General features: G+C 41.9%; 1 protein-coding gene across 4 annotated transcripts in view; it reads left to right on the top strand.

The window, feature by feature from the left end:
• wfs1a (Wolfram syndrome 1a (wolframin)) overlaps positions 1-12,520 on the top strand; it is a 21,249-nt gene extending 8,729 nt beyond the window's left edge. For 3 of the 4 annotated variants that reach the window (XM_081714174.1, XM_081714175.1, XM_081714173.1), the window contains exons 9-11: positions 2,451-2,552; positions 9,561-10,297; positions 10,803-12,520. In XM_081714174.1, coding sequence (XP_081570300.1) covers positions 2,451-2,552; positions 9,561-10,297; positions 10,803-11,982 — 2,019 coding nt within the window. In that variant the 3' untranslated portion in view covers positions 11,983-12,520. The remainder of the gene's footprint in view (positions 1-2,450; positions 2,553-9,560; positions 10,298-10,802) is intronic. The other variant, XM_035529683.2, reaches the window with a different exon arrangement.
• Positions 12,521-13,482: the final 962 nt, after the last annotated feature.

Below are 13,482 nucleotides of genomic sequence, written 5' to 3'. Positions count from 1 at the left end.
ACCAACACCACACCAACACCGCTCTAACACTATACCAACACCACACCAACACCGCTCTAACACTATACCAACACCACACCAACACTGCTCTAACACTATACCAACACCACACCAACACCGCTCTAACACTATACCAACACCACACCAACACCACACTAATACTATACCAACACCACACCAACACTGCACTAACACTATACCAACACCACAGCAACACTGCACGAACACTATACCAACATAACAACACTGCACGGACACTATACCAACACCACAGTAACACTACACCAACACTGCATTAGCACTTACACTATACCAACACTGCACTAGCACTATGTCAACACTGCTTTAGCACTAACACTATACCCACACTGCACAACACTGCACTAACACTATACCAACACCACACCAACACTGCACAACATTATACCAACACCACACCAACACTGCACTAACACTATACCAACACTACACAATGTATCCACTCTTCACTTGCACTGACACTGTACCAATACCTTATCAGCACTGCACAACATAATACCAACATTGCTCTAGCACTAACACTATACCAACACAGCACTAACACTATATCAATACTGCAGTAACACTGCACTAGCACTATACCAACACCACACCAACACTGCATTAACACCACAGTATATCAACACTGCACTAACACTAGTCACACCAACATTTCAGCAACATTGCACTAACCATATATTAACACTGCACCAACAATACAAAACACTATACAAACACTGCACTAACACTAGCAATATACCAACACTGCTGTAGAGGTTTTAACACTTTTATAAATTGTCAGTCATGATTGATAAGATTAATTTGGGCACCACCCTTATTAATTTGGAAAATGAATTCATTTTAATTAATCTGTTACTGATCATTAATTCAGTCTCAACTCATGAAAGTCACCAGTTTGATAACCTATTTCTCGACTACCAAATATTAGAATATCACTCGTGACTCACAAGTGTTATAACTAGAGTAGAATAAACAGAGATAGGAGAACATGCATAAAAATCATTGATTAAGATTATAATAATGATCAGAAGTATTAAGTCATCTAATATTGCTGTAGTATAACAAATATAGCAAATGAAGAAGCCAAAACACAAACTGGAATTGTGGTGGACCAAAGTGGCTTCCTAATAAGAGAAAAAAAAGAACAAAAGAAAACTGTTCAGATAACTTGTGAGAATGATCAACCGGCAGTCTACTTATCAAACCAAACAGCGGCCAAGAAAAAGAAGCTTAACCAAACATGATTTGTAGTGAGAGAGCATGATTAAGGCATAACAGGAAAACTTAGAGGACAAGGAGAAACTCTCGTGAAACAAACTGAGGGAGAATTTACTATAGGACTGAGGAGGCTGTATCGCAGAGGGGAGGAAAGAGTTAACTGGTCTTATTTTGATGTATAAACAGTAGCATTACTATTGATACGAACTGTTATATAAAAAGGAAAATGCCTGTCCTTATGACTTAACCTTATGACTCAACCTTATGACTCAACCTTGTCTAAACATCTGGATGGCCGTGAGAGTCGCATTGCTTGCCCGACCCTGTATGAGTGATGTAGACTAATATCAGTGAAACGACTGGCTTACTGGGCCATATGATGACATAGCAGACTCAGTTAGGGAGTACTGGGTCTTTTCCCAGTGGGCTCAGTGAGGGAGCTCTGAGCCTTTTACCAGTGGGCTCAGTTAGGGAGTTCTGGGTCTTTTCCCAGTGGGCTCAGTCAGGGAGTCCTGGGCTTTTTACCAGTGGGCTCAGTTAGGGAGTCCTGGGCCTTTTACCAGTGGGCTCAGTTAGGGAGTCCTGGGCCTTTTACCAGTGGGCTCAGTTAGGGAGTCCTGGGCCTTTTACCAGTGGGCTCAGTTAGGGAGTCCTGGGCCTTTTACCAGTGGGCTCAGTTAGGGAGTCCTGGGTCTTTTACCAGTGGGCTCAGTTAGGGAGTTCTGGGTCTTTTACCAATGGGCTCAGTCAGGGAGTTCTGGGCCTTTTACCAGTGGGCTCAGTTAGGGAGTTCTGGGTCTTTTCCCAGTGGGCTCAGTCAGGGAGTCCTGGGCTTTTTACCAGTGGGCTCAGTTAGGGAGTCCTGGGCCTTTTACCAGTGTACTTAGTTAGGGAGTTCTGGGTCTTTTCAGAGTGGGCTCAGTCAGAATGTCATAAATGTGCCCGAGTAACATTAGTAATGATTTTAATAGTAATTCTGTATTACTGTCATTGAAGTAACATAAGCAATGTTTATAATAAAAATAATGTAAGATGTGTATTTATGAGCAGTGATGTGAGAAAAACAATGTGAGAATAATATAATTGTGCTAATTATAATAAATTGTTTTCAGAGTAATTGTAGTCAATAATTAAATTTTTTTTTTTTTTTTGGTGTGTGTGTGTGAGTGTGTGTGTGTGTGTGTGCCTCTCAGAAGCGTATGTTGAAGAGTAAGTGGGCAGGCAGTGGGATGCTGTTGACCACCAAACGTAGTGATGCCATGAAGAGAGCAATGGACATCAAAGCCCACTTCCTGGTACAATATGCATCACTTCCTCATAAACCACACACTTGCTGTCGCCGTAATATTCAGGTGTTTCCTGTGCAGGAGGGAAGTGCAAGTAACACTCACACACAACCACTGAATATAAAGCCCATTGCTTTCCTTAAAAACTGATTTAAATCTTCAAATCACCAGATCACTTCCTCATAAATCACATCTAACTTCCTGTGCTGTGCGTGATTGGCTGCCATTTCTCATTGGTGTGTGACTGGATCTAAAAACTGTGTTAATTGTAAAGCTCTGCGTGCTAACTGTAAATCGACCTTGGGTTCCTTAAAAGATGTCATATAAATATAACTTCATTATAAAGAATATTTTACTTCCTAAAATATGACTTACTTCCTGGGAAAACACACCTCACAGTGGTTGAGGATTGTAAGGGGCCACCTGAGGCATTGGCCTCCTACAACTAGAGGGAGACCATGTGATACTAATTATATAAGAGCTATGTGATGCCAATCATATATGGTCCATGTGATGCTAATCATATAAGGGCCACTTAGGGAGATCATGTGATACTAATCATATCAGGGCTTCACAAAGACCAGTCTCAGCAATATGATGTCACAAACCTTGCCTGTAAATGGTATCTTGAATGGAGAGTTCCCTATAAGAATTTTTTTTTTCCCCTTATCTGTTCTGTGAGGAAAAGTTTTCCCTTTTATCCCGTGGTTGTTTCTGTTTCTCTCTGCTTCTCTCAGAGTGGTATCTTTGGGGTAGTGGTTAACATGCTGCTCTCTGATCAGTTATTCCTAGTCTTGGCTCTTATGCCTGGTGAGTTGAGGGGAGACTTTGTTCGTTTCTTTGGAAAACACATGTCTCCACAACTGTAATATCCTTCTTTCTGATTTGGTGTGGATTTCTCTCCAGCTGCTGCTGTAACCCTCTTCATCTGTAGGGTGCAGCACATTTTCTCTGTTTCTTCTGATGGGTTTTTTTCCCCCCCAAGCTCCTGGTAATGTAGTGGGTCTTGCTATATGCTGTACACCTCACTACTCCTGTTCAAATCCTGCTTCCACTGGGTGTTCATCTTCACATTCCATTTTGGTTTTTCATTTGCCTCTGGCACTCCTCTATCTGCTACCTGGTTGACCCCTGGTGATTTTTAGTCATCAGAAACCACAACAACATGGCAATTAACCAGCAGAAACCCTTGCCATTCATTCCCAGGATTGCCTTGTTACAAAGATCTGAATAACATCCTCCAACAATGGCTCCATAGAACAGTAACACCCTCACACAGTAACATCAGTAAACATCCCCACTTAGTAACATCAGGAAACATCCCAACACAGTAAATATCCTCACACAGGAAACACCCTCACACAGTAACATAAGTAAACATCCCCACAGAGTAACATCAGTAAACACTGTCACACAGTAACATCAGTAAATTGATGTGATTCCCAGCATATAATAGGAGGTGGAAATTAAGAGTGGCAGGTATTGAGGAATGAGTGGGTGAAAATGTTAAACAACTGGCCATCGGTCAGTGGACATTGTGCGTGGTTAGGCCATCAGCCTGATGAGGGGAAATACTCCTTAATGTAACAACTATGGGGTCATTTTGGAAGATCTCTCTCAGAGATCCAAAGAGGCTTGAAACAAATGGGCACTATTGAACTGGCCAGAAAAGAGGGAAAAGCTGCAGGTCTAAATGCTTTGCGCTGATCATCAGTAAAAGGTTTCCGTTCAGCAATGTGTACAGTCATGGCCAAAAGTTTTGAGACTGACACCAATTTTGGTTTTTACAAAGTTTACTGCCTCAGTTTGTTTAGATCCTTTTGTCAAATGTTTATATGGTATAGTGAAGTACAATTCTATGCATAATTCAAAAGTTTATTAACTTTTTACTGACAAATACATCCAGTTTAAGCAAAGACTTAATATATACTGGTTTTACCCTTCTTTTTTAAGACTTGTGCAATTCACTTTGGTATGCTGGTATCAGCTTCTGGGCAACATCTTGACTGATGGCAACCCATTATTGCCTAATCAGTGTTTGGAGTTGATCACAGGTTCTGTCCACCCTCTTTTTGAGGCTTGACCACAGGTTCTCAATGGGATTGAGATCTGGGAAGTTTCCTGGCCATGGACCCAAAATTTCAATGTTTTTTTCACAGAGCCACTTGGTTATCACTTTTGCCTTGTCACATGGTGCTCTGCCATGCTGGAAAAAGCATTGTTCATCACCAAATCGCTCCTGGATCTTTCGGAGAAGTTGCTCTTAGGGGATGTTTGATACTATTCTTTATTCATGTCAGTGCTCTTAGGAAAAGATTTTAGCAAACCCAATACCTTGGTTGAGAAGCAACCCCACACATGAACGGTCTCAGGATACCTCACTGTTGGCATGACACAGGACTCATGGTAGTGCTCACCTTTTCTTCACCGGACAATCATTTGTCTAGATGTCCCAAACAGTCTGAAGGGGGCTTCATCAGGGAAAATAACTTTACCTCAGTCCTCTGCAGTCCAATCCCTATACTTCCTGCAGAATGTGTCTGTCCTTGATGTTTTTCTTAGAGAGAAGTGGCTTCTTTGCTGCCATTCTTGACACCAAGCCATCCTCCAAAAGCTTTTGCCTCACTGTGCATGCAGATGCACTCACACCTGCCTTCTGCCATTCCTGAACAAACTCTGCCCTGGTGGTGACCCGATACCGTAGCTGCAACCTCTTTAGGAGATGGTCCTGGTGCTTGCTTGACTTTCTTGGGCGCCACTGCAATTGAACCTCTTTCCTTGAAGTTCTTGATTATTTGAAAAATGGTTAATTTAGGTGCTATCTTACAAGCAGCAATGTCCTTACCTGTGAAGCCCTTTTAATGCAATGGAATGATGACTGCATGTGTTTCCTTAGAGGTAACCATGGTTAACAGAAGAAAACTTCAAGCATCACCACCCTTTTAATGCAACCAGTCTGCTCTTCTAATCAACATGACAGAGTGATATCAGCTGCTTTGTCTTCATTAACACTTTCACCTGAGCTAATGAGAAAATCACTGAAATGATGGTAGCAGGCCATTTTGTGGTAGAGCTAAAATGCAGTGGCTGGAATGCAGTAATTTTTGTGATTAAGTTCATTTTAATGGAAAGGAATGACTCTGCGATTAATTGCAATTCATCTGATCACTCTTCACAATCTACAGTTAATGCAAACTGCCACTATAAAAACTGAAGCAGCAAACATTGTGAAAACCTAAATTTATGATAGCCTCAAAACTTTTGGCCACGACTGTAGAATTTTTTTGTCTACATTTCTAAAGACACAGATAGGCTATAACTGGATATCTTGAACAAAGCTACGAGAAATTAATCAGGTTTTCTTGCAATAGTCAGTTATTTGATGTCTGTTTTAGTTGTATAATGGTACCTCATGGTCAATTGTCAGTTCTTTTCTCTGTGAGCTGTGTGAGATCTGGATTATGCAGGTCTAGCTAAAGGCTGACTTTTGTCTTTAGATTACCTCATATAAAATACCCAATTAAAATCAGAATGTGTTTAGATTACTTCATATAATCTACCCAGTTAAAATCAGAATGTGTTTAGATTACTTCATATAATCTACCCAGTTAAAATCAGAATGTGTTTAGATTACTTCATATAATCTACCCAGTTAAAATCAGAATGTGTTTAGATTACTTCATATAATCTACCCAGTTAAAATCAGAATGTGTTTAGATTACTTCATATAATCTACCCAGTTAAAATCAGAATGTGTTTAGATTACTTCATATAATCTACCCAGTTAAAATCAGAATGTGTTTAGATTACTTCATATAATCTACCCAGTTAAAATCAGAATGTGTTTAGATTACTTCATATAATCTACCCAGTTAAAATCAGAATGTGTTTAGATTACTTCATATAATCTACCCAGTTAAAATCAGAATGTGTTTAGATTACTTCATATAATCTACCCAGTTAAAATCAGAATGTGTTTAGATTACTTCATATAATCTATTCATCTGAAATCTTTTGGCTAGAATTGTTAAGGATTTGGATACCAGCCACAGTTGTCCCTGCCGCAGATGAAAAATAAATAAATCAAGAGTAACTAAAAAACGTTTGTGGCTGGTATCCAAATCGTTCCAGCCGCAGTTGAAACTTTTTTTTTATTAATCAAATTTTTTACTTGACAAAGTCTATCCTTATAAATGTTCATAAAGATTGGTAATTTACAGTCCTGTTTTCCTGTAGTACAGAGTGAAATCATAAACTTTTGTATGGCTCCCTTATCAAGTCCTAAAACACCCACACACGGACCTGATTCTTCTGCTCTGAGCACTCATTGTTTTTACGATGACTGTTTTGTCTGGGTACAGCATATATGTGAAAAAATATTTGACATATCAGTCTCCTTGCATTCATACCCTACTGCCTATAAAAGTTAAATAACTTTTTAGGCTTGTATAAAACCGAAATTACAAACAAATCTGACAGAATTAAAGATGTGAAGTGGCCAGAGTGTGTGGAAATCTGTATTAGACTAAATTCCCACATGTGGATTTCACATCTGCCTTGCTAAAAATGTAATTTTCATATCTAAAACAGATTGATCTTCAGGAACTGATCTGAGGTATCTCAGGTAGCTCAGATACTTCAGATAGTTTCAAGTTTCACGTTTCAAGTTTGGTTTATTTGTCACATACATAGTCATACACAGTATAACTCACAATTAAATGGTTTGAGTGCTCTGTCCAAACTGAGGAGAAAAAACAGGGGTGTATAGGGAAATATATATCTATATATATACAAAATATATTAACAATGTATGTACAATATATGTATAGTATGTTTATATACACAATGTACAATGTATATATGGATATGTATAAGTGTATGTACACAATGTACAGTTCCATCTTACAAATGAATATTTGCAGTTACATGGTGGTGGTGGTCCCCACAGTTTATCAGTTTCCCTGATTCAGGGCCTGAATGGCCTGTGGGAAGAAGCTCCTCTTCAGTTTCTCTGCCTTGGTCATCAGGGAGCGAAAGCACTTCCCTGACCTTAACAGAGAGAAGAGTCTATTGTTGGGATGGGTGGGGTCCTTCACAATCCTCCTGGCCTTAGTCTGGCACCGCTTGTAATAGATGGTCTGCAGGACAGGAAGTTCCGTATGAGTGATGCGCTCTGCTGAACGCACTACCCTTTGGAGTGCTTGTCTGTCCTGCTTGGTGCTGTTCCCAAACCAGACTGTGATGTTCCCCGTGAGGATGCTCTCGATAGTGCAGGTGTAGACGTTCCGCAGTACCTTGGAGGGCAGTCTGAAGTCTCTTAGGCATCTGAGGTGATAAAGACGCTGACGAGCCTTCTTTGCCAGGGAGTTGGTGTGGCGGGACCAGGACAGGTCCTGCGAGATGTGAACACCAAGGTACCTGAAACTATCTACTCTCTCCACCGTGGTTCCACTGATCCTCACAGGTTGGTAGTGCTGCTCCTGCTTCTTGCTGCAATCCACGATCAGCTCCTTTGTCTTGCTGACGTTTATGAGGAGATTATTTTCCTGGCACCAGTTTTCCAGGTGTTTAATCTCCTCCAGGTAGGCCCTCTCATCGTTGTCTGAGATCAGGCCCATGACGACGGTATCGTCAGCAAACTTGACAATGATGGTGGAGCTGGAAGTGGCTGTGCAGTCGTAGGTGTACAGTGAGTAGAGCAGGGGGCTTAGGACACAACCCTGAGGAGCTTCAGTGCTGAGGGTGAGGGTGGATGAGACACAGTTGCCCACCCGTACTGATTGTGGCCTGTCTGTTAGGCGGTTGGAGATCCAGTCGCTTCCTAACAGACAGACCACAATCAGTATGGGTGGGCAACTGTGTTTCATCCACCCTCATACCTCAGATACCTCATAGCTCAGACACCTTAGATACCTGTTACCTCAGACATTTCAGATACCTCATACTTAGACACCTCAGTAATTGCTAATCAGGGATCTCTTCAGTTGAAAGACTGTGAAGTGCATGAGCCACATCTGTGATCACTCATGCAGTGTGCACATCTCCATTCAACCAAAGATGGGTCACAGGCAGTAAAGATAAAGACTGCTCACAGTACAGAGAGTCTGAGCAATATAGCAATTTTGAGATTGAGTATCGCGATTCTGAGATTTAGTAGTGATTAGCGAGTTTTTCCTTCTTTTATCATTTCCACACAAAACCACTACATATTCATGCTCGAGCTTTTCTTTCTTTTATCATGTCCATTGAACATTTATTTTATGTAAAGCACTTTGATCAACACAAATAGCATTAAATTCTATATGAATAAAGTTTATTTCGATTGCATTTCTTTCTTAACATCATAATGCATAATGCATATGTGCATAATGCCCCACAGCAATAGTGTCAATGTAACTTGAACGGTATTCAGATGAAACATCACCGGTAACAATGTCACTTATGCTTCCAGGAAACAAAACCAAGAAACAAAACATCATTAAGGTGTATGTGTCCATGAGCACTGACGTGCTGTTAGAATGCTTGGCTGACTGCAGGTGATGCATGCGTTCTTAAAGAGGGCTCCCTGTCTCAGTGATGCCTTAAGAGACAGGGTGGTCTGAATGATGTAGGCGCTCCCAAGAGAAGCGGGTACGCGTCTGGTTTTCTTTTGCTCCCATCCTCTCCTCCATTCCTCTACATGACGAGAGGATTAAGGAGATGAGGGAGCAGGTGTTGGGGCATAAAAGCTCATCGTATAGGCAGTTCACGGTGGGCACGGATTATATTAGGTAGGATTCCTGTGTGCCTTTCTTTCAAACTTCAGCTATTACATAACTCCATTTAAACATGGACTGATAAAAAGTTGATAGCCATAATGTGTGTCTTATCTTTGTATATCTTATCTGCTTCTGTGGCAACACATTCTCTAAAAAGGTTCATGATATTAGAAAAATGTAGCAGTAAAAACACAATAATGGTGTATCCTCAGTAACAGTGTGTGTGTGTGTGTGTGTGTGTGTGTGTGTGTGTGGTCAGCTCACTAACATCGGTGTGTGTGTGTGTGTGTGTGTTTGTGTGTTCCAGGGCCTACAGTATCCCCTGCACCTGGTCCTGGAGGTTAAGGAGCACCTGGTGGACTGGGCATCACGTGCAGGTGTACAATGGCTCAGTACCATCATTCCCACCCAGCACGTCAACGCTCTCATCTTCTTCTTCATCATCTCCAACCTCAGTGTTGACCTGTTCACCTTCATCATCCCCCTTCTCATTTTCTACCTGGCATTCGTTTCCATGGCAATCTGCACGTTGAGGGTATTCCGCAGTAGTAAGGGCTGGGAGAACTTCCATGCGTTCACCACTCTGCTGACCCATTTCGAGCCTGGTCTGGACGTGGAGCAGGCAGAGACACACTTCGGCTGGAACAACCTTGAGCAGTACATCTACTTCATGGTGTCAGTGTGTTTTGTCATCTTCAGCTTCCCTGTGGCGGATAAGCACTGGATCCCTTGCTCTGAGCTCTCCACAGTGGCAATCTTCTTCACAGTGCTGAGCTACTTGTCCCTGAGCCCGGCGATGGCTGCTTATGCTCGCAGGGCCCTGGTCATCGAGGTGGCATCATCGTTGTGTGCTCTCACCGGTTACCTGCCCAAAGACAGGGAGACCATGCGAATGCTGGGCTGCACCTTTGCCGAGGTGCCGCTGGGGGAATCGGTGATGCTGACCCTCAGCCTCCCCTGCTTGCTGTACATCTACCTCTTTTACCTGTTCTTCAGGTGAGCACACTAATGCACTAACCCTAACCCTAGCTGTTCTTCAGGTGAGCACACTAACGCACTAACACTAACCCTACCTGTTCTTCAGGTGAGCACACTGACACACTAACCCTACCTGTTCTTCAGGTGTGCACATTAACGCACTAAACCTAACCATACCTGTTCTTCAGGTGAGCACACAAACCCTCTAATCCTAATGATTAATCATAACCATGTTGTGTAGGTGAACATGTGTTCTTTACAGTCTGTCTATTACCTGGAATAGACCACAAAGGGATACTCCATTAAAGTAAACTGCTGAGAAATACATGTTAATGATCTTGGATATTTGAATTAGAAGTATACCATATATGTGGTGAATTTGTAGGTATAATATTTGTAATATGTGTACATGCAGATTGAATGGTGTATTGGGGCATATCTGGCTTACAAATATCCTCTGGACTCATTGTGTGTGTGTGTGTGTGTGTATGTGTGTGTGTGTGTGTGTGTGTGTTCACCCCAGCATGGCTCGTTTGCGTGGATTTAGAGGAACATACTGTTTCCTGGTGCCGTATCTGGTCTGCTTCATGTGGTGGGAGTTCTCTGTGGTTCTGCTGCAGAACTCCACCCCCATTGGCCTCATCCGTACCTGTGTTGCCTACTTCCTGTTCCTGTTTGCCCTGCCTGTGCTGGCACTGGGTCTGGGGGTCATGTTGCTGATCCAGATGGCCAAGTGGTTCCTGGAGCTTGAGCTGACTAAAATGTTGGTGACGTTGGCGGTGTGTGCCGTGCCCGTCACCCTGCGTCTGTGGACCCGCTTCAGCCTGTCCATCCTGAACGTGCTTCGCTCCATCACGCACCGTGGCCCAGTGAAGCTCATCCTGCTCTGCCTCACCACCGTGGTGCTGCTCTGTGGCACCTATGTCTACAGTGCTGAGGGACTGAAAGTCTACAACTCCACTCTCAATTGGCAGGAGTACAGCAGGCTGTGTGGGCCACCTGCCTGGGCCCAGCAGGGTGTGGCTCAGACCCAGCTCCTGTGTAGTCACCTGGAGGGTCACCGCATCACCTGGACCGGAAAGTTCCGCCATGTCCGTGTAGCTGAGACAGAAAATGGGGCCCAGTCTGTTATCAACCTGCTGCCAGTATTCATGGGCGACTGGCTGCGGTGTCTGTATGGGGAAGTGTACCCTACCTGTGAGACACATAACACCAGCACACTGACATACAACCAGATGGGCGTAAACATGACTCCCCCTAACACCTTCACTCTGCTCCAACAGCAGGAGAAGGAGGAGCTCTGTCGCATCAAAACTGTGGCTAAACACCACTGCCATGTCAAACGTTTCGACAGCTACCGCTTTGAGACGACGGTGGGCAGGCCAGTGGATGGAGTGATGGAGCACGATGACCCGGCTGGAGATATTATACTCTCTGCCAGTCATGAGTTTAAGCAGGTGCTTCTGAACCTAGACCCTGGCAGCATGGTGGAGTTTAGTACCAAGCTAGAGGGAAAGCTGGGTGCCAGGTTACCTGTATTTGAGCTCAAAGCCATCCACTGCCTAGACTGCAGCTCCTCACTGCTGCCTGAGGGGAGGCAGGTCAAGATCGAACGCAACTGGAGAAAGAGCACTCAGGCAGCCATGAAATTTACCTTTGACTTCTTCTTCTCCCCATTTCTCTCTGCCAGGATCAGTGTGTGATGGAGAGAGAGAAAGTGAGAGGGAGAAGAAACAGAGGCTGTCTAAAAGAGTCTCCAGTATAAGTAGTAAACTTGGTCAAATGTTGCTGCAGCCCTAGTGCTACAGAAGTCTGCTTAAGTAAAAGCCCTCCAGAGGTTGACTGGAGCTAGCACAGAGGATCTGTGGCTACATGTATTGTTTACAGTGATGTTGGTGTTTTGATTTCCATTGTGTGGGTGTTTACTGTAGTGGGCAGTGTTTAGTGTAGGTGGGTTTTTACTGTAGTGGGTAGTGTTTAGTGTAGTGGGGGTGGTTTTTAGTCCAGTACTGTGGGTAATCCATGCTGTTCAGCACTCTTGGTTTAAATTTCAGCAGTACCTTATGCATATCAATATAGCACCAAGTTTTGATGTGAGAATAAAGTTGTCTTTATATGATTTCAGATGGCAATCTTAAAAGCAGCATTTTAGCAGTGTTTTGTGGTATAAATTAGGATAGCAATACTGTTGAGGACCCCGATGTACTGTTAAACATTTTTTTTTTTTTTTTTTTTTGCAAACGAATAAGTAGACATACATATTTAGGTTAGGTTTTGGAATTTATTACAATTGTAAAAAATGTAAATGTAAAATTCAGATCAAAGCTGAAAGAATCACTCAGAATCAGACGCCACTGTGCCTTTCATAACATAGCACGAGGATTTCTTACTTAACATTGTTTCTCTCTTTTCTCTAATGTTTTAAAAATGTTATTTAATTTTGTCTGTACATGACAAAATAACTCTTAAGCAGGAATTTCCATCACCTTTTTACATACATTGCAAGCATTAAAATGAATATGTATTCAAATAAATTGATTTAAATGTGTTAAAATAATATTCTTCATTTAAGTGTGTTAAAATAATTAATTTAAATGTGTTAAAATAAATTCCTTTAAATGTGTTAAAATAAATTAATTTAAATGTGTCAATTTCACATTTTACTGCTGGCAGCTTATTTCCATCAAACTGGCTTATTGTGATAAAAAAAAATCGTTATGTATCTTTGTGCTTTATGTAATTGTTCTTTACATAAATTTTATCATTTCCTACAGAAAAACCCTATTTTTCCAAGTCATGCTTTATCAATTAAAGTGTCACAAGTTTCCATTGAGCAGTTCATCAGGCAGTTAGGATCATGTATATTATTATGTCTAATTTTTCCTCAGCCTACTGAACTAATATACACGAGTATACAGGAAACTGACTGGCCACTTAAAAAAACAAAAAAACAAACAAACAAAAAAACCAGACAGAGTATAACAGAGTATACATTATTTAAATTAGTCTCTTCTCTCTTAACTCAGCTGACAGTTAATAACAGGATGGTTGCCCAGATCTGAAGCATTTCCTCACCTCTACAAGAAACAGCCTTATTAATGTACTTCGTGCCATTTTCTATCACATTGAATTATCGTAAATCTAAGAAGAATATTTTCTCCTCCTCTGCTGCCTTTCTATTTTTCTTCTGCTGGTTGGTTTGT

This window comes from Electrophorus electricus, chromosome 5 (genome assembly GCF_041902795.1).
Source record: "Electrophorus electricus isolate QZ-2024a chromosome 5, ASM4190279v1, whole genome shotgun sequence".
Lineage (NCBI taxonomy): Eukaryota > Metazoa > Chordata > Actinopteri > Gymnotiformes > Gymnotidae > Electrophorus > Electrophorus electricus.
This window is presented reverse-complemented; position numbering and strand designations above follow the sequence as displayed.